The following is a 21,238-nucleotide window of genomic DNA, read 5'->3' on the forward strand; positions in this document are numbered from 1 at the left end:
CTGGCTGCTTATCCTCATGAGGTTCATGGGAGTGCTGAAGCCAATCCTAGCTGTCATCGGGCAAGAGGCAGAGGTCGGAAAGGTCCATTACAGGGTACATGGAGACAGACAACAGTCCCACTAATAATCACACCTAGGTGCAATTTAGATTCTCTAATTTTTACAATATGGGAGGAAACCGTAGTGCCCCGTTAAATCCCACAAAGACACGGGGAGAACATGCAAACTCCACACGGATGGGGCAGGATTCGAGACCCAGTCCTCAGAACTTTTAGGCCAACGCTCTACAGCTGTTCCACCATGCCACCAATTTGACATTGTGATTATTATTTAGAGGTGATAGATGACGTCTATAAAATATAATTATAGATTTCCGTCATTCTAAGCGATTTAGTAACACAGCTATTGTTGGAAGGAAGGATCGTTGTTATAAGAGCCCGTTAAGAGATATGTTGCATTGATTGTTAAAGTGGTGAATCAGAATAAAGATTTTTTTCAATTGTATTTTTATTTTTATGCAAATGATCCCGACTGAAATTGTCACACGGTTCCTCATCCGGCTAGACGAAGTGAATTACGCGATGCAATAGCGGCAGCAGCACACAGCAGAGCAGCTTCAAACGATCACCCAGTCCGCCGCTCAGGCCCGATAGACAGCGACTTGTCCTCGGATCGGGACGTGTCATCAGACCCCAATTTGTATTTTTTTTCCACCTTTGGCTTTTCTCATACAATGAGTGCACTGGTACATCATCTGCGTGGTGCGGCCGATTTGGGATTAAGAAGGCGCGTCCAATTCTCCCAGAGAAAATGAGAACGACGGTGATGAGGCACGACAGACTGAAGAGCGCCCGCCTCTGTCGGTGGGTCACCAGGCAGACAGGTTAGCATTAGCAGCCCAGTTACGTAGCTAACGGAACCAGCCCATCGTTCTGTGTGGGCAGCAAAGCTTTCAACTCCGTAAGCCATCATGACAGCACGCTAAACTCGTGTGCGGATTTATTTATTTTTGCCTCAGCACACGTCTCTTCCCGATTGATACCTGGTAAGTGAGATATTTTAAACAAATGAGTGTTACCCGTTTGCGAGCAAGGAGGGTAGCTAGCTAGTTCGCTAATCACTTCAGCCACAATGACAACGAATGTACGTCTCGTCAGGAGGCGTCATACAAGCAAACACAGGACTGCGTTGGATCCAATTACCAGGAAGGATCTTGAGTGAAATACAATGTGTAGTTCGACGTGTTATGAAAGCAGCGATTGGCGTCATCATGATGACCCCATCCATCCATTCACTGAAAATCTAGTTTGCAAGCGTACGTCTGCTTTGGATGCTCCGTCACGGTGTGTGTTTTAAACGCGTACAGTTACTCAAAACATTCTGCCTGGATCCGTTCTCTCTGCCAATCCCCTGAAAAACATCTACCTTTGTTGGTCTGTTTATTTGTCTCTCGGTTGGAATGTCCGTTTGTGATGGCAATACAGTTTAAAAAAATAATTAAATAAATAAGCGGAGAAGTTCTACCAAGAGCCTATCCATATGAAGTTTCAAGAGTTTGTGGTTGTCATGTATATGTTTGCCATAGCCTTCAATGCAATGGAACTCAAGTGCTGTCATGCTGGGGCCCGTATTCTCCATCCCCCCATTTACTATTCGCGAACTACTCTCGTAGAAGTTACGAACAATTTCTAAATATTTTTTTGATTCAACTGCCTTTGAAAACATCCATTCACCCATTCATTTTATTGTTTCTGCTCTCCTTCAGGAGTGGTTCTACACCTATTTTACTGAGGGGGTCTGGGGGTTGTAAGGACTCATGCTGAGTCTTTCTCAGTAGGTATTACTAGTTTCTCTCCGATTTCCTCAAGTTTTTGTCAAAAAGAGCTCCAAATGTTATTGCCATGCACCAGTGTTTACATTCATATACTCTGCTGCAGCAATATTAAATGCTCACAATAATGAAACTGAGAATTTGTTCAATCATTTAACAGTCCAACTGTATTGTCATTTTTATATATAACATGAGAAACTGGTACTGCCTACAAGAAGTATATTTTCTTTTTATCCATCCATCCATTTTCGACTACTTACTGAAGTTTGTTCGTGGGGGCATTATATTTAGCTGGGACGCCTAGACTTCCCTCTCCCCTGCCACTTCATCCCGTCGTTTCAGGGAGATCCAGAAGCGTTCTCAGGCCAGGCAAGAGATGTATAGTCTCTCCAGCACATCCTGTGTCACCCTCTCTGTCTGTTTCGGGTGGGATGTCCTTGGAACACCTCACCAGGGAGGTTAGGCCACCTCATCTGCCTCCTCTCAGTGCAGAGAAGCAATGGGTCTACTCTGACCCCCTCCTGGATAACAGAGCTTCTCACCCTATGTCTATGGGAGAGTCCCGGACACCCTGCAGAGGAAACTCATTGAACAGATTTATCCAGGATCTTGTTCTCTCGGTCATGACCCACAGCTCGTGACTATAAGTGAGGGTCGGAATGTAGATCGACCAGTAAATAGAGTCTTTCGACTTAGCGCCTTCTTTATCACAACAGATCGATACAAGGTCCACATCACTGCAAATGCTTCACTGAACCACCTGTCAATCTCCCGCTCCATTCTTCCCTCACTCGTCAACAAGACCGCAACATACTTGAACTCCTCATCTTGACAGGATCTTATCAATGACCTGAAGAGGGCACGTCACCCTTTTCCAATTCAGGACCATGGTCTCTGATCTAGAGGTGCTGATTTTCATCCCAGCCGCGTCACTCTGTTGCAAATCGCTATCAAACTGTACCCCGTCTATGCCTCTGCTGCGCCTAGAGATTCTGTTCATAAAAGTTATGAATAGAATCCGTGACAAAGAAAAGACTCGGCGGATTCCAACTGTCACCGGAATTGAGTTCGACTTACTGACTTTTTTATGTTGCATCAGGAGTCAAAGTGTTATCAGGACACATGAGTTGTTGAGCTTTTGGTACATTGTGCAAACCATCTGGCGTGGCAGTGCTGGAAAATACCTCTGTAATCCTAGAGTGTAAAAACTAAACATTGCAGTGCACCAAAGTAATACACCGTTACTAAAGAACAAGCAAACATTTGTCGTAATAACAAAACTGATCAGACTTAATTTGAGGAAAAAAAAAATGAGGAGGGGATCACCACAAATATTTATTGCATATAAATTAGGCTTCACTGGATCAGAATTTTCGGGGCCAATCACTTATCCAAAAACAAGATAGAGCAGAGTCTATTTAAATTACCTGTTCATATACGGTACACTGTATACTTGTGTACATAATTGCTCAAAAAATATATTTACAATAAATAATGTATCTGTTCATTTATTAATGTCAGTAATGCATAGACAGAATCTTGTAGCGATTACCAGATTAAATAAAATATAATTAATTTGAAATGGATAAAGTCATCAGGGGGGATGCCTGTGTCACTTCTGGTTTGATGTAATTTTTGCATTACATGTTGTAAATCAAATTTTTAATCTTTGGGTCACCGCATCTCTTCTTTGTGTCATAACACTTGGGAAAAATGACAAGAAACCTTTTCCTTATTACTTGTTGATCAAACTCGTAACCTTAAAGGCTTGTTTCAATAAAGCCATTTACCTTCTCCGATACAGCGGCTCATCGATTTTCCTCACTCAAAAAAAAAAAAACCTAACTAACACTTCCATGTAGTTAATATTATAGGAGTAATAATTGGAACGAACAGGTGAGTCTACATCAGACAAGATAATACGATATACAACACAAATGAAGACGGACAAACAATGGTTTAGAAGCAATGAGTTGTGACATAAAGCGTAGGAGTGTCATTGTGGGATGGCTAGACGTGTATTGGAGTAATTTTTCTCGTTAATTCACATAATTTGTGATTGTATTGCAGTTTGCGTGTCATTGTCATGTTTTGAAAATTGACCGGATCATCAGAATCAGCTTTAATCAGAGTCAGCTTTAATGGCCAAGTATGTAACAACACACAAGGAATTTGTCTCCGGCAGTCGGTGCCACCCTGGTACAATATTCACAACAAAGAACAACAAAGGAACAAGAGACATTCAATTAATAGGAACTATTCCTTATCAGAGTCAAAGATGTGCAAGATGCAGAGTCTACTTCATTTAGAGCAGTCAAAAGTGCGTCAACGCACCACATTATGTTGAGCTTATACAGAGTGCCTTTACCCCTTTGCGGTTCCCGTAACAGACCAGTGGAATGACAATTGACCCCTCCATACAGGGCACTTAACCACACCTCCTGAAGTTACGTCACCCCACGTGTGCTAACCTCAGACAAACAATTAGCAAAAATGGCGGCGCAGGAAGAAAAGACTAGAGCGAAATTTTCCGATTTACCAGCTGATTTCTCACTCGCATTCTTAGCGAAAAACCATACAGCAGGGCTTCAAGTATTTTAGCGAGGGGTATTTCAATGGTATTTACATGCATATCACCGGAGAAACCATTGATATTAGTGCGAGATCTTTCCGGAGTCAGAGGAAGACCGAGAAGCCACATAATATAATATATTATAACCCAAAGACGAATTCGTTATTGACAGTTTCCTATTTTCGTGTTACCTATCACACTTGTGTGCAGAATCTGTATAGCCGTTTGTGAACCATCGTATGAAGGAAAAGAAGGCGAGGCTTGATTTACGAGTTGTTTCTCTCGTTTTCTTTGTGTAACGTCACATGCTCCCCTCAATAATTATTCTTGAATTAGTGCCGAACCTACTTAAGTCCCGACTGAGTATGACAATCACTACTTTATAGTGTCCTCAAACATCCTTCCTTCAGTCTTGGTGTCTCGGTGCACGTCGAAGGCTTTTAGGACTCGCTAGTCCGGTTTAGCTTAACTCAGTAGCCGCCGAACAGAGACACGTTTGTGCAGTCACATTTTTTGTACTCGGTCTTTTGTTCTGGTTGATTTTAGATGGATTCAGTTGATCATCCTGTCTTCCACAAAGTTTGATCCATCTAAGACATTTTTCGTACTGGGTCTTTGGTTTTGGAAAGGGTACGAATTGAACTCCACCAACTAGCCTTTCAGGATACCTGTCGTCACTATTACAAAGTCCGTGACTACACCTCTTAACCATATCTCTTGTTAAAGAACCCAAATACGCGATAAAACGCTAACAAAAGCTATACTGGACCATGCAACGTTGTCTGAGGGAACGGCGGGTGCAAAAAAGGGGTGTGGTTTATGCAGATCTCTGGCCTCTGATTGGTCAGCGACACGGATGACGCAATTTCTACGGAGGGGTCAATTGTGCAAAGGGAGTGGTTTAAGGTGACAAATCATGCAATAGTCTACAACAGTGGTCCCCAACCACCGGGCCACGGACTGGTACCGGTCCGTAGATCAATTGATACCGTGCCGCCGAACTCATAATTAATTAGTCCCATTGTATTCGTTATCAGAGTCTTAAAAATCTTTTATTTTGAAAAATGACCGGATTCTCTGGGTTACATCTCGGTCACTTGAGCGCCAAATTTATATTATATTTTGGATTGATTGGTCGCGCTGAACCGACGGAAGGAGCTGGAAGAACTGGTGGCCAGGATGTGGAGGGTCCGAAAGGCTCTTGCCCTCTGGACCTAGTTGGAGTGGCATGCAAGTCTTCAATAGTGGGTAAGGGGGTGCCGACAATCCGTTCAGAGGTTTTGACTGTCTGTTGCAGTCAGAGTTTGTCCTTTTTTGTGGCAGCCTCAAACCAGACTGTGATGGATGGACACAGTACTGTTTGGATGACCGCTGTGTGCAATTGTCTCAGCAGCCCTTGCGACAGGCCGTGCTTTCTCAGAAGCCGCAAGAAGTACATCCTCTGTTGGGCTTTTTTGAGGATTGAGTTGATTTTCGTCTCCCACTGCAGGTCGTGTGAGACTGTAATTCCCAAGAACTTGAAGGTCTTGACAGTTGACAAAAGACAGTTGGACAGTGGTGAAAGATGCTTCCTGAAGTCCACAATCATCTCGACAGTCTTTAGCGTGTTCAACACCAGGTTGTGTTGGCCACACCAAAGCTCCACTCTCGCCACTTCTTGTTATATTCCACTGGTTATAAAACACAAAATAATCCTTGGATGAAAAATAACATTAACAGGCGGTTTGTCTACACATTTAGGCTCCGCCACCACCACCCTCTTTATTTGTCTGGGCATAAGGCCGGATCCTTTGTTAGTTCACTTGTTCAACCAACTTATCGAAGACTGGGTCAACAAGGAACCCCCACCTTTCACCATGCCATTTTGCCATCGCCTGATCTAACTTTGCATGTTCCTGGGTAACTCATGGGCAGCCCCGTTCGGAAGTAACTCGCCAGCAGACGTGTTCTGAGCTTTTTGCGAACAACACCTGGACCTTGGCCACTTTGGCTTGGAACTCTTTTTCTTGTCTTGTTTTCTTTCTTCCTTCCTCATTTTTTTGCCAAATCCACCTGTTCCCGTATAGACGGGACCAGCCAAACATTTGTGAGAGCTACCAGCTTGCCTAAATTGTGTTCCTTGCATGTAAGTACAACTTGCGGTCAACTAAAAGTACAGCTATAATTGGGTTTAAAGTAACAACAGAAACTTGCAGCATGGTGCACGATCATTGCTCTTTCTCTCTCTCTCTCCTTCTCTCTCTCTCTCTCTCCACCCTCCACAGTTGAAGTTAAGCCTCCTCTTGCCAAATTTTTTTTATCCATTTTTTCCCCCAGCATTCTCCTCTTGTAGATTCCACTGTTCAATCTCATTAAATTTTTGTATAAAAAATTCACTACCTGAATCATTTGTGTGTTTGGGTTCGACAATATATCTGGTTCTTTAGAGTTCTTATCTAATTCCTGTAGCAAATTTCAGATTATGAGACATGCTTTGATGATCGCGGTGCGTGCACATGCAGTGGCTCCTCTGTCTCCAAACACTACTGCTTTTTTTTTTTTGTACAGGTCTCAAGTGTGTCTGTCTGTCCTCGTCACACAAACACACCCCGTTGCGTATATACTCCAAAGCAATTTTGTTTGACATGTGCAGAATGTTATTGTTGGACATAAATACAGCAATTACAGAAGTGCTACGCAACTGCAGTCTGCTCTGACGGCCAGCGTAATCCCTGAGGCCCACTCGTTCACCAAGCCCATATTGGAAGCACCACAGGTGGTACAGAAGGAAGCAGAACAGGGGCAAGTGCAGAGGTGTTCGAGCTTGGTTAGCAGCTAGCCCAAACCGGGCAGCTCTCCCATCCATCTCACTGACCAACGTACGCTTGCTGGACAAGATGGACTCTAGTAATCCCTCGTTTTTCTCAGTTAATGGGGAGCAGAACACCCCGTGAAATGTAAAAAAAAAAAAAAAAAAAAAAAAAAGTGAAGTAGGGCCCCCTCCACCCCCAAGCGCCCCAACCACCAACCAGCCCCCACACGCAACCCAGGAATTTTCATGTATGTGTCTCTGGGTCCAGAATGATTAAAATATGTAAACAGTATTTATACTTAACATATATGAGACTAAGATGACAACAGTACACATATTTACTTCAATCTTTAATTATAAAACCTTTGTTAATCTTTCCTACATCAGCTGTCTGACTGGTTGGAAATGCAGGGGAGATGCATGCACGCACACACAGCAGGGAGATGGTCATTAGAGGCTTTAAGTTCACTCGCCTGCAGCATTGCAACATGATGGTCAACACAGTCCTTGAAGAAGCATGTGTAGCTGTCCTCTTCCAAAAAAGGCCTTCTTCCATCCATATTAAAAACATTCTCCCGCCATCTTGGAAACTCTTTCTCCACGTACTGATGAGTAGCACCATACAGAGGCACATTTCTGAGGCTGTATATTTTTTGAAATTATTCGAACTAGCCTTTTCTGGTCAAAAAGTCTTGTCCTCAAGTGGGAGAAACATAATGTAGGGTCCAGCGAGGAGAAAAGTGCCCTGTCCGGATCCCTGGAGTACAGTAGGTCCCCGCAGTGCCTGGGCCATTTGCTGCACGAAGTGGTGGATTCCTCCCGATGTGTCCCAAAAAGGAGTGTCCGGGAAGTTACCACCTCTCGGGTGCCGTGGAGGAAGCTTTCGCTGGGCTACAATGCTGAGGTGGTACGGTATTGCAACTACATCATCAAAAAATGCAATCGCTTGGAAAAAAAAAATTAGCACAAACGCAAGACTAAGAGTACAGTACATATGCAACACCGTGGACGAGATGTCGACAACAAGGAAAGGGATGGGACTAGGGAAGTTGCCACTCGTGCTCTCATTGGTTGATGTCGCGCCAGCAACCAATCATTTGTTTTTTTTAAATTTATTTTTTGCTTTATTGTTCCACATGTTGCGCTTGGGATGCGCCTTGTATCAGTCCGCGTTGTATCAATCTGCCTCATGTAAATATAGTACCTAATGTAATCCGATTTAGCATTTTTTACGGGGGGTGGACAAAGAACGCAATGCATTGAGTCTGACGATAGGTGATCCGCAAAGTAGAGAGGGATTACTGTATATCCGTTTACTCTGCACATCAACAAAAAGCTTGTGTGAGAGCTGTGTCTTGGGTTTTGTGAAAACATGGCTCAACTAACAACAGGAGCAAGGCACTGTACGAACTCCACCGGCTCATCATTGAGCAGGAGACATTGCACCCTGATGCCTTCCTCATCCTGGTTGGGAATTTTAACCAAGCCCACCCGAATGCCGTGTTTCCACAACTTCATGGACGTTAAGTTTCCCACACGAGGAGACATCCTGGACAATGTTTACACAAAACGCAAATGAGCCTCCCCCACCTGGGAACCTTAAATCACACTATTGCCATGCTAATTTCCGCATACTGACCTCTGGTTGAGGTGATAAAGTCCGCCAAGAAGATCCGGGTGTGGCCGGAGGGGTCATCAGAGGTACTCAAGGACTGTTTTGGCACCACAGAATGGAGCATGTTCTTATCTTTTGAGATGTTTATTTTGTGTGTATGTGGGTACCAAAATGTTTAAAATATGTCTACAGTACATATTTATATTTTGCATATTTGAGACAAACATTTTCAACAGTACAAGTGTCTAATTAATCTTAAGACCTTGTGCTGCACAATAACATTTTTACTGCAGTACATACGTAACCAACATTCTGTGTAGTTGAGGTTTTTATCTTTGAGAAAAACATGGTGATGCGGAGTTGTTTTTGTTTTTCCTTCTCCTTCAAAATTCCCCTGTACAAGGACATAATCCCGTCAACATAATTGCTAAACTTGACAGCTCAAACCATAATGTCATCAATGTCTTGTGCAAATTCTTCTTCCACACAACAATGAGCAGGATCGTTGTCTGCGGAGGGAGCCGCACCATACAGAGACATGCTTCTGAAGCCATAACTCTTGACATTTTTCAGACCAACCTTTTAATTGCTGAAAATCCTCATCCTCAAGGGTGTGAATCGCTCTTGCAGCTTGAGTTCGTCAGCACATTCTTCGGCCTCTTCATCATCGTCACCAGGCCCTTTTTCTGCAATCTACTATCCATAAAGCTAACTCAGCTTCCATTCGACCAATCCTCCTATTTTGCGGAATCACCACACGTTTTGCTTCATTATTAAAAGTTATTGAAGTGGTTTTACAGATGTTAACTATGTCCTTCTTTATGTAGCGCACCGTGGAGTGGTTCACACCATACTGGCTCGCCACAAAAGTGTAACTTCTACCGTCTTAGATCATAACCAAAAGTTTACTTTTTCGCTGATTGTCATCATCTTTCTCTTGGGCACTTCGGAGGCAGCGTTCACATCAGCAAAGGGCTCTGGCGACATTGTGAATCACGCCATAAAGGCGCGCACAAAAGCCTAACTTCTGCTGCCTTCGATCATATCCTAAAATTTTTTGCTGATTGTCGCGATCTTCCTTGGGTCCTTGGGAGGAAGCTTTTGTATCAGCACAGCGCTTTGGTGGTAGTGTGAACAAGAGAGGTTATCGAACAGACAATCAACAGCATAGAAAATGGCAGAAAGGAAGGACAACAGAAAGGGCGGAAGGAAGTTGCTGAGTGAGGCTTTGATGATGCACAGCCAATCAGCTCACAAGATGAAACCACACATACTGTCATTGGTCGCCAGGGACCAATCACGGACCAATATGGCTGTATTTTTCCAAGGTTTTTTTTCGAGGTGGGTGGGGGGAAGGGGGAAAAAAACCCACGAAGCACTGAAGCTGCAAAAAGTGAAGTGCGAAGAAGCCAGGGAACCCTGTCGTCATTTTAATATCATCAGTGGGTTGTCAATTAACTGTGACCCCTTTCAACATTTTGTTTGTTTCTGTATCTGAAGGCAACATTTCATCTATCTTGCTCAGACAGTTCTGAAAGTAGGCAGGAACTCAATAAACAATTGGTTGTCTAATTTCACAATTGATGGGTGGACAGGGAATCCAGAAACCCAACTACAGTGGAACCTTGGAGTTCGAACAACTCATAAGACGTGCAAATCAGACTTCGACCAAAAAAATCAGGGTAAGAAATGCCAGAACTCGACTAAATTGTCAGAGAGTGAACACCTGAGCAAAGCTGAACGGATGTTAAATGAGAAGCAGGGTCAACCCGAGTGATGCCAATTGGTTGCCGGGACGAGCCACTGCTTAGTTCGAGTCACAAGCAGTCATCGTGTGAACGCGCACATTTGCTCGTGCTTCTCAAGATTTTTTCATTTTCCTAGTAATTTCTAGTAATTTCTTAGTCGTGGGCCCAAAGACAGACAGATGTCCTATCAGCAGGAAAGGAAAAAGGAAAGTTGCGTGAACCTCAGTGGTTTTAAGGAAGGAGATAATCTCTAAGTATGAAAATTGTGTACGTGTTACGGATCTTGGTAAACTAGTATTGTATGGCTGAGTTGACAATTTTGACTATCTTAAAGAATAAAAATTTAATAAAAGGCAGCCAAAGAGTGACTATCAGGACAAAAAAAAGGCCGTAGATAACAGAAGAAATGGAGACTGTGCAAAGAATTACCTAGCCAAATCATGGAGCGTGACTCCGGCGTAACCCGTCCTCCTTCCCTCCTTCTACATCCATCCATTGACTTCATCACACCACGACCAAAAAGATAAAACATAAACACAAAATACACCTTTATGTTGCTTTAAATTACGCATTTTCTATTGTTTAAATGAAGGGTGTACTTGTTTTTACACAAGTAGAAATTAAAATGGGCATTTGCTATTTGGAGATGGGGAACAGATTTAATTCATTTACATTATTTCCTATGGAAAAAAATGAAGTTTGAATAAATTCGAGGTAAAACACAAATTATATTTGAAGTGTATTTGTATTAATAAAAATAAATAAAACCAAACAAAAAACATTCCCTTTAATACTAGTGAAATTGACTTGTTGCCATAAAAACAAACATTATTCTTGTGACACTACTCTCTCAAATAATCATTTATAAAGTTAAGACTTAATAAAATCTCTTGATACTAATTTATTTTTAGGTGGCATGGTGGCCAGAGTTAGCGCATCTGCCTAATAGTAGATACTAAGGGCCTGGTTTCAAATCTGGCCTCCCCTATGTGGAGTTTACATGTTTTCCCCAGGCCTGTGTGGGTTTTCTCTGGGTAGTCCGGTTCCCTCCCTCATTACAGAAACATGCACAATAGGTTAATTGAAGACAACATTTTTCAGAGCTGTGAAGCTGCTATCGAATTATTTGTGTGCCCTGCAATTGGCTGGCAACCAGTTCAGGGTGTACGCTGCCTTGCAACTAAGGTCTGCTGGGATAGGCTAGTGAGGATAAGGGGTACATAAATGTATATATGTATGGATAAATTATGTTCATTTTTTTTTTTTCTTACAGATTGGTGATGACTCTGCTCACCAAACAGTCCTTCACTATGGGACCGCTTCCTCGCTTGTTGTTGAGATTTGGAATCACAAGCATGAGATAATAAAGTCAAACAGCTGCAAGAAACAACACCCACGGTCCTCTTGAGGCCGCCACTGCCCTCCCTCCCACCTCACTCCTTCTTGTCCTGTTGCATTTAGCCCCTCAGTAGCCCTCATCATGACAACGCCGACGCTTTTACCACTCTCTGGGCGCCGTATACCGACGCTATCGCCAGGCGCATCCTCCTTCTCGCACCACCGCGCCACCTTGAGGCTCTCAGAAAAATTCATCTTGCTGCTCATCCTCAGTGCCTTCATCACTCTGTGCTTCGGGGCCTTCTTCTTCCTGCCTGACAACTCCAAGCACAAGCGCTTTGACCTGGGCTTGGAGGATGTGCTCATCCCGCACATTAACTTGCCTAAAGAGGACAAGCATGCTTCGGGACAGGTGATCATACATGGTCAGGGAGGACATGATGAGCATAGACACAGGTAAAATTATTTTCTCATCTTGTATTGTTACTTACACTCAAACTAGAAGTGTCCCGATCTGATATAAGATATGCAATATCGGTATGGTAGCGGTATAAAAGGAATATCGGATTATGTTGGACTGGATGTAAAATCTCTAATATAAGCGCTCTTATACATACAAGCTGTCCATTTCAGACTTAACTACAGCACTTCTATTCTGCAATGCTCTGTGTCCATGTCATGCAGAGCCCAAGTTATTACAAGTGCACGTTAAGGTGCGAGCAAAGTAGTAAGAAATAAATTAATTTTACTTGCTTAAAATATCAAATTAAACACAGAAAACAAAATAATTCCACGCATGTTGTTGTATATTCAAATATATCACAAAAATAAATTTTTGTTGTTGTTCAGAAAAAATCTCCAGCTCTAAGCATATGCACAAAGAAAAACAGCTAACAAAAGCATCAGCCTTCTGGTGTTTATTTCTGTCAAAATAATAATTATTGGGACACAAATACTGTATAACCACAGATAAAAAGGATATATAAACATAGTCCAAGATATTGTTCCAACTTAGTGAAAAATAAGTTCTATTAACAATATTGTTTTTTTCTTCACGGTCCCTCAGAAGTCAAGATATGCATACAGCAAGGACTGTGCTCCAAGAAAGGCACACACAAACGGGGACAGTACAAGCATCCCGAGTTTCACAACAATTCCTATACACGACATTTTCGATAAAAGTACAGTGTTGCCTCTACTCACGAACGTCCCTAGTAACGAAAAATTCAGGTTACGTAACGATTCCTCTGAAAAATATTTTCTAGTTACGAAGGAAATTCAGTATACGAAAGGGGAAAAATGGTTGCTGGTCTGGTTTGGTGGCTGCTTTTTACAAATGTGGTTCTGTTGGCTTTATCAAGCTACAAAAGTCTGTCTTCTTCTGGCTCAAGCCGTTCACAGGGGTTCAGCTGAGAATCACCCCACTCATATCTGAGGCCATGGCTCTTCAAATCAAGAAGAGCCATAAGAGATGGCTCAAGGATCACTTTTGGATCCATCCTGGTGACGTCCCTGGTGTGGTGTTTTGGCCATGTCCCATCCCATGAAAGAACTGTTTGAGGTGGCAAGGGAGAGATGTATGTTTTTCACTGTTTAAGTGGCTGTCGCCACAACCTGATTCCCAAATAAGCAGAAGAAACTGGAATGACAGATGTTATTCTCTTTGTTTTTCTATGAGGCCTCGTGATACCATCCATGAAAATCACTTACCTTTCTGTGAAATTCTGTTTTTAACTCAAAATAGTGAGTTTCCACAGGGGTCGGTGTTGCCGTTGCTCTCGTCATAGGCTGTTTCATACTCATCCATTCCAAGTACAGTGAAGAAAATAAGTATTTGAACACCCTGCTATATTGACGTTCTCCCACTTAGAAATCATAGAGGAGTCTGAAATTTTCATCGTAGGTGCATGTTCACTGTGAGAGAGAGAATCCAAAAAGAAAAATCCAGAAATCACAATGTATGATTTTTTTAAATGATTGTGTGTTAAATCTGCTAATAAGTATTTGAACATCTGAGAAAACCAATGTTATTTGGTACAGATCTTCTCGAGATCAGACAGGCAGTTTTCCTTTGCCCATTCACAGTTAACAGTTTCCTGTTCTGCATACTTATGGATTTTGCTTTCATTTGTTTTTATTTTTCATAATGTATGTGAATTTTTGGTAGCTAAATTAGTGATCATATTTTCAGGACGCTCATAGGATGTGCATTGGTTAAAAGCGTGCCCTGACTCCATATAGCCTTTTTTGTTCTTTCCATACACGAGCCATGCTGGACCATCTGCCACAGATGTACTGTCTACCGTACGCACTGGTACGTTATAAAACTTAGATATTCACAGAGACTTTGTTCATGTTTATTTACATAACTTATTTCCAAACAGTGACTGTAATACAGCAGTAAAACGGCTCAAAATCAGAGGAGTTAGTTTTTATTCATCATCTTCCTGTTCACTCAAACCACTGAAGTGTTTTTGTTGTATGTTGAACAGCCTCACTAAGTGACATATATTTCAGTGACTGTTGCTTTCATCAGAATTGGCTTTATTGGCCAAGTGTGTAAAAACACAAGGAATTTTTCTCCAGTAGTAGGCGCTGCCCTGGTATGACATTCAGAACAAAGAACAACAAAGCAAAAAGAACAAAGACCAAGACCTTTTTGTTGAGAGTAACTATTCCTTATAAGAGTTGGGCAAGATGTAAAATCTTTTTCATTTAGAATATGTCAGAGATAAGTGTGTTAACGTCCAACATGGTGTTCAGCTTGTACAGAGTGCCTTTACCTGTTCGCTGTTCTCGTTATAAACCAGTGCAATGACAATTGTGAAAGGGAGCAGTTTAAAGTGACAAATTGTGCGATCGTCTACAAAATATATTACTAATATTAATTCTGATTGGACCAGCAGGATGTGAGTGAGTGTTCTCACATGGCACAAAGCAGAAAATAGTAGGTTCACAGATCAAGAATTTAATGACTTAATTGTCAGAGAGAGAAAAGTGTTTCAATGCCTGCCAGTTATGACTTTCATTGATCTGTAGCGCTTTCCTGACGGAAGGAGCTGGAAGAGCTGGTGGCCAGGATATGGAGGATCCGAAAGGATCCTGACTGCTCTGTACCTAGTTCGCGTTGCGTGCAAGTCCTCAATAGTGGGTAGTGTGGTGCCAACAATCCGTTCAGCGGTTTTGATTGCCTGTTACAGTCAGTTTGTCCTTTTTGGTAGTGGCCCCAAACCACACTTTAACTGAGGTAAACGGTACTGATTGAATGACCACCGTTTAGAACTAATCTTGAGTTACTGCTGAAGTGGTCCTGTTCTCTTCATGCAGCAGTCCAGCCTTTTAATTCCTTAGTGAGAATAGATTCTTTCACGCTCCATGCACCAGATGTTCAAAATCCACTGGGATACCTTCACATATGGCTACTTTTTTTGAAAGATTTTTTACATTATTTTTAATTTAAAATATATATTTTAAGTGTATTGGAGCATCCTCCATTCAGGGCACTGAAAACTACCACCGTCTTCTCTGGCCATTTGAGGTACATTTTTCTTCTTCTGTGGCCAATTGAGGGAAATTGTTGTTTTATGGCCAATATATGAGCGTATTATATACATTTACAGCTCATGAAATGGGAAATTTCCCGTTATCTTTTTTGTTGTTGTGTCCAACTGAAGAAATTGCGTGGGATGATTGTTTAAAATGGCTTTCGTCACATTGAAATTTCAAGTTGTGTGGTCCCTGTTGAGACTTCATCCAAACTTGCCTTATCATATTATTTTTCTGAGCAGGATGGTTGTGTTCATCAGGATTCACTCTAAAATGTTCCTACATCAGCGTGGTGGCATTAGGCTTTGGAACGAATTCCATGAATGCCACTCAATTCTACCCTATCACCGTAAGAAAAATTAGCTTCATGCATATGAGCGGTCGTATTTGTAAAGTGCGCATGCTCATGCGCACATCTGCACACTGACAATCAGACGAAGGGTTCCTTTACTATCTCTGCTGGGCTCAGAGCCCATGAGGGGTTTCATGTGTGCTTTCACATCGCATTTTTTTTTTCCCTAATGGGCACCTGTAGGCATTGCCTTTTTTTTTTTTTTTTTTTTTTTTTTGTTGTTGCTGGGATCGAACAATCAGATGAATGGTCCGTGCCCTTCACTATCTCTTCTTGGCTTAGAGACCATGATGGATTTCATGTGTGCTTTCATGTTGCAGAAGTTTTTTTTGTTTTCCTCCAAGAACTGGGCACCTGTACGCGCCTGCTTTTGTAGGGTTAGTGAACAGTCTCCCTAATTACCGGGACTGCCACCGCGGCAGAATGCGGCCCTTGTGGTGCCAGTCCGGTACTTTAGGGCAGTTGGTAATGGTCTATCGTCCCTAGCCAATTGGGATGCAGAAGACAATGGTTGGTTTCCCTGAGCGAATCAGGATCTTCTTCTTTTCCTTTCATCTTTTTTCATGGGGGGTTGCAAAAGTGTGTCATCTATTTCCATGTAAGTCTATCTCCTGCATCTTCCTCTCTAACACCCACTGCTCTCGTGTCTTCCCTCACAAAATCCATCAACCTTCTCTTTGGTCTTCCTCCTGCTCTTTTTTCCCTGGCAGCTCCATCCTGAGCATCTTTCTACCATTATAATCACGACTCATCCCTGGACATGTTCAAACCATCGAAGTCTGCTCTCTTGAACCTTGTCCTTGAACCTTAAATTTGGCTGTCAATCTAATGAGATCATGTTTTTTTATCCTATCCAACCTCCCTTTGTGCGCTCTTCATCAGACAGGTTTCTACGTTTATCCTCGTTTGGTCATTTAGTGCCAATTCAAATCTTTTAACAGAGCAACCTGTGTAACACAAATTAAGCACACAGGTTTACCTTTGACTTCTGTTCTTCTCATTTGGTTGCAGTTTACCTACACTCATGGCTCACGCTCACTTGTGCGTCCACTAAAATAAATAAAAATGTTATAATTTTTAAAATCAAATCATGTATGGTAAAACTCATTTTGTAATGATGATTGGCCTTACGCGGGCGAGACAGGGTCATCCATCAAGCCGGATGCGGCCATAGAATTCCTGGGTCTGTGCTAGATGGTCACATGTGTTTTACCTTTTATTAGTCTTAAGCCCTTTTGACACAGCATTTGTCAATCTGATTGATGCCCTTGAGTTTCTCATTCATTGTGTCTGGAAAATAACCCATCACTACTACTACAAACACATTGGTATGTTGTGATTATTTTAATGTTGGTATTTTGCTGTTAATGATCACAATACAGCAGTGATCTTACGCACATTTGCTTTGTTCTCCCCCAAAATAATGGTGCAGAAAAACATTTTCAAGAATAGCTCTTTCCCTTTGTTAAGGTACGATGACAGAAGGTGGACTCTTGCACATCAGCTCACTGTGATTTGATGTAGTCACGGCTTGCTCTCTCTGCTGGCCCTGTGGACAGCATGCAACAGCAGGTGGTGCCTTGAATACAGGTATCAGATACCACACACATTAGATTAGTCTCGTTCTTTTAACATGAATCATTAACAGGTCCTGACATTTCTCTGCCTGCATATGATTGAAAGAAAAAATATTAGACATCATTGTGATGCACCTTCATTGAAAGAAATAGCAAAATGATTCATATTCATGGATGGACTAAATGCAAGAAAAACAATATAACATTTTACAACTTTTAGATCGTGCATTATGTTTTCTTTAAACTCCATTCATGGACTATTTTAGGGGTGCCCAACCAGTCAGAGATCAAGAGCCACTTTTTTTTTTATTGTGTTATGGCAAAGACGCACGTCATAACAAACATAACTTTGCTCACCAAGATTTATTTTGTATGTTACACACTAACATTATAACAGAAGAAATCCACTACTATAGAGAACTAAGATCACAGGCCAGTAATTTAAAAAAAATAATAAAATTGTGTGCTTTCTCACAAACTACCTGTTCAACCAAGTTTTGTCTTGTATGTCACACCTCACATCTAATGCAACACTAAAATACATAATTGGAGGTCTGAGTGCAGCTTTGAATGTCTGATATTCTCTGTTCAATAATGTGGCGGGATAGTTGAAGGTCTGATACCAATTGTTTAGAGTTGTTGCTTTCAGGACACAAGATTTCAGTGATGTCACCAATGCATTTTTCAAAATAAATTCCCATTAATTTAATGGGGTTTTGGCCCTTGGAATGTTCCTTTCCAGTTGACTTGATGCATTTTTATTAAACTGCTTCTGCTCTTCTGTTTTATTTTTCAAACTAACTTGTGACTGCCAAGTTCAGTCGCTTTTGGGAATTCCAGGTCGATGTTAGCAACAGTCTGTGTCACTGAAGATTTGAAGCTGTGAAATGTGATAGATGTTTTCTGACACAAAAGGTAGACTGGCTGGCTGTTACACTCAACAGAAAAAAAAGAGCTTTTCCGCTTTGGTAAAAACGTCCTGTGTTCATCCACATATATTCTTTAAGCTGTGCATTTTTCCCTGCCATTTCGAGAGACAAAATGAAAAATTATTTTTTCGTAAAATAGAGTGATGGGGCCGGCCATGATGTACGGATTAGAGACGGTGACACTGAAGAGACAACAGAAAGCAGAACTGGAAGTGGCAGAAATGAAGATGTTGAGGTTCTTGCTTGTAGTGAGCAGGTTGGAAAGATTTAGAAATTAGCTCATTAGAGGGACAGCCAAAGTTGGATGTTTTGGAAACAAGATTCGAGAGAGCGAACTTCGATGGTTTGAACATGTTCAGAGGCGAGAGAGTGAGTATATTGGTAGAAGGGTGCTGAGGATGGAGCTGCCAGGTAAAAGACCAAGAGGAAGACCAAAGAGAATGTTCATGGATGTTGTGAAGGAAGACCTGAGGTTAGAGAGGAGGATTCAGGAGATAGGATAAGATCGAAAAAAATGAAACGCTGTGGTGACCCCTAATGGGACAAGCTGAATGGGAAAGAAGATTTTTTTCTAGAGAGCAGCATACTTTCTATAAAGTGTGTAAGTCTCCCCCCGCCCAACACCTATATATAATGCGCATTATTGACTTGTGACAGTTTTTTTTTTTGGGGGGGGGTGTTTGCATTAAACATGATAATTTACAGAAGATATATACTGTGGTGCCAAAAATATTCACTTTCCTATCTTGACACACATTAGGTTTTAATTGATATCCCATTCTAAGTCCATATGGTTTAATATGGTGAAGGTCTGCCTTTTGCAATAATAACTTCAAGTCTTGTGGGCAAGCTTTCAACAAAGTTCAGGAGTGACTTTATGAGAATTTTTGCCAATTTTTCCATGATTGGACATATCCATGAGGAATGCTCTATTATGTGCCCTCTAGTACTGTCTTTGTTTTTTGTGTTTTTCATTTGTCTTTGGAGACATTATGCGACTCACTTACACAAGGGAAGGGACGACTTGCCCCGTGGCTGTTCTTGCAATGTCTTTGTCTCAAAAATACATCTGTTGTTGTGCTAGAGTAGCTCCAACTCCCTGAGACAAATTCCTTGTGTTTTTGACATCCTGTATTTGGCAAAATAGATATGATTATGATTTTTCCAGGATTATATTTGTAAGGTCAGACAATATTGGATGAGAAGCCCTGGTTCACTGTCAATGCAAAATCAACCAACAGGTGTTCCACTGAGTTGAGGGCAGGACTCTGTGCAGGCTATGTTCAACGTGGTTATCAGTTTCACGTAAATACCGTGTTCACCTTTCCTGTTATGGTCACCCAGCTATGGTCAGGAGATGCAGGGAAGATGTATTCACCAGAGCCAAGGTCATCCTCCTCGGGGTTAACTCTCTTCTCTCATTGCACAGCTGAGCTGGGATGCAGGAACAAAAAAGCTACTCTTCCCTGGGCTCTGTAGGGTTTATTTTTTCCCTTCTCCCCCTTCCCCTGCACATACCTGCGGAGTCCCGTCTCACTCACACGCCGATGCACAATCCCACACGCACTGAGCTTGTTGCCACAATACCGATAACATCTGTAATAAACACAAGCAAAGCGTGCTCACAACTACCGTAATGAACTCGAGCAAAGCGCATGCATGCACATAAAAAAAAACAACCTGAAATTCAATATACTTTCATGCTGTCAAAGTTTCCTACAACGGTCGCCTGACCATGGTCGGGTGATGTAAGAGATACGTCTTCTCTTGGGGTGAGGCTTTCCTCCTTGGAGTTAACTCCCTTGTTACACCGCTGAAGCTCGGTGGCTTTTTAACACAACTCTTTCCTGGATCGCCGTCACTAAACTTTTATTCTCTCTCGCTTGCGGCTGCTTGTGCTGCTTTCTTTCCTTCTCATTTTTTCGATGCACACGCCTGCGCAGTCCTGTCTCACCCACACATCGATGCGCACGCCCACCCGAGTTTGTCACAATTCCCGTAACAGTGCCTTCATAAGAGCCGCATGAAAACAAGCAAAGAGACGCATGCGGCTCGAAAGCCACGAGTTGGCCACCCCTGTTGTAGAGAGTAATGATCTTGGTGTCCCTTGTCTCCTGTGGGACGCCCCCTTCCTGCCAGCACTGACAGAGAACATTGTGCAGCGGGAACAGTTACATGTTACATGCTTGACCTGGTGGAATGGAATTCTGTCACTGCCTTGGGCTTTGCCAGAAGTCAATGCCTTTGCTCACCCTCTCCATGGTGGGCTCTGCGTTGTGTTTTTCTATGATGGGCAGACATTCAATGGCATCAAGGGTCACTGATGCAACAATATTCTGTACGGAGTAGAGGTTGGAGTAGTGTTCCACCCATCTCGCAATCTGTTGCCCTCTGTTTATGATGACATCCCTGATGGAAGACCTGATGGGGGCCGTCTTGTTCTGCAGTGGTTCCAGGGCCTACTTGATGCCACCGTACATCCCTTGTATGTTCCCTGTTAATGCTGCTGTCTGGATCGTTTCATTCAGGTCTGTCCAGTATTTGTTGGCACAGCGCCTGGCAGTCTTTTGGACTTTGAGCCTGGTTGTCCTTGGAACTTGCGAGTTCTGTTCACTGGGTGGAAAATTCTAGTGTATGAGAGTGTCACACTTGGCTGCAATGACGGGAGTCATTGCGGCACCCTTGGCTTCAAACCAGTCTTCGTCTTGAAGGTGGCATAGGCAGTGCAATCCATGGTGTCCTCTAGGATCTCCCACCTCTCCATGGCAAAGCCTGTGGGCTGCGGGGCTGCCAACTTTATCTCTAGGCTCTGTACAAACTGCTCTACAAGGTCTGGTTGACTCATCTTGCTGACATCAATGCAGGGTTTCCATTGTTTTTTGACGAAGTGGAACCTCTTTGCCTGCAAATTGAGCTTGCACTGCACCAGCGAGTGGTCT

General features: G+C 42.4%; 1 protein-coding gene across 4 annotated transcripts in view; it reads left to right on the forward strand.

Moving 5' to 3' along the window:
- The first annotated feature begins 541 nt into the window (after positions 1 to 541).
- Positions 542 to 21,238, forward strand: part of man1a2 (mannosidase, alpha, class 1A, member 2) — a 153,679-nt gene continuing 132,982 nt past the window's right edge. The window contains exons 1-2 of one of the 4 annotated variants that reach the window (XM_061842304.1): positions 542 to 1,045; positions 11,831 to 12,351. In XM_061842304.1, the coding sequence (XP_061698288.1) occupies positions 12,038 to 12,351 (314 nt within the window). In that variant the 5' untranslated portion in view covers positions 542 to 1,045; positions 11,831 to 12,037. Of the gene's footprint in view, positions 1,046 to 11,830; positions 12,352 to 17,263; positions 17,384 to 21,238 lie in introns of those variants that run through there. The other 3 variants (XM_061842307.1, XM_061842309.1, XM_061842308.1) reach the window with 3 other exon arrangements.

The sequence above is a fragment of the Syngnathoides biaculeatus genome, chromosome 14 (genome assembly GCF_019802595.1).
Source record: "Syngnathoides biaculeatus isolate LvHL_M chromosome 14, ASM1980259v1, whole genome shotgun sequence".
In the NCBI taxonomy this organism is placed as follows: Eukaryota; Metazoa; Chordata; class Actinopteri; order Syngnathiformes; family Syngnathidae; genus Syngnathoides; species Syngnathoides biaculeatus.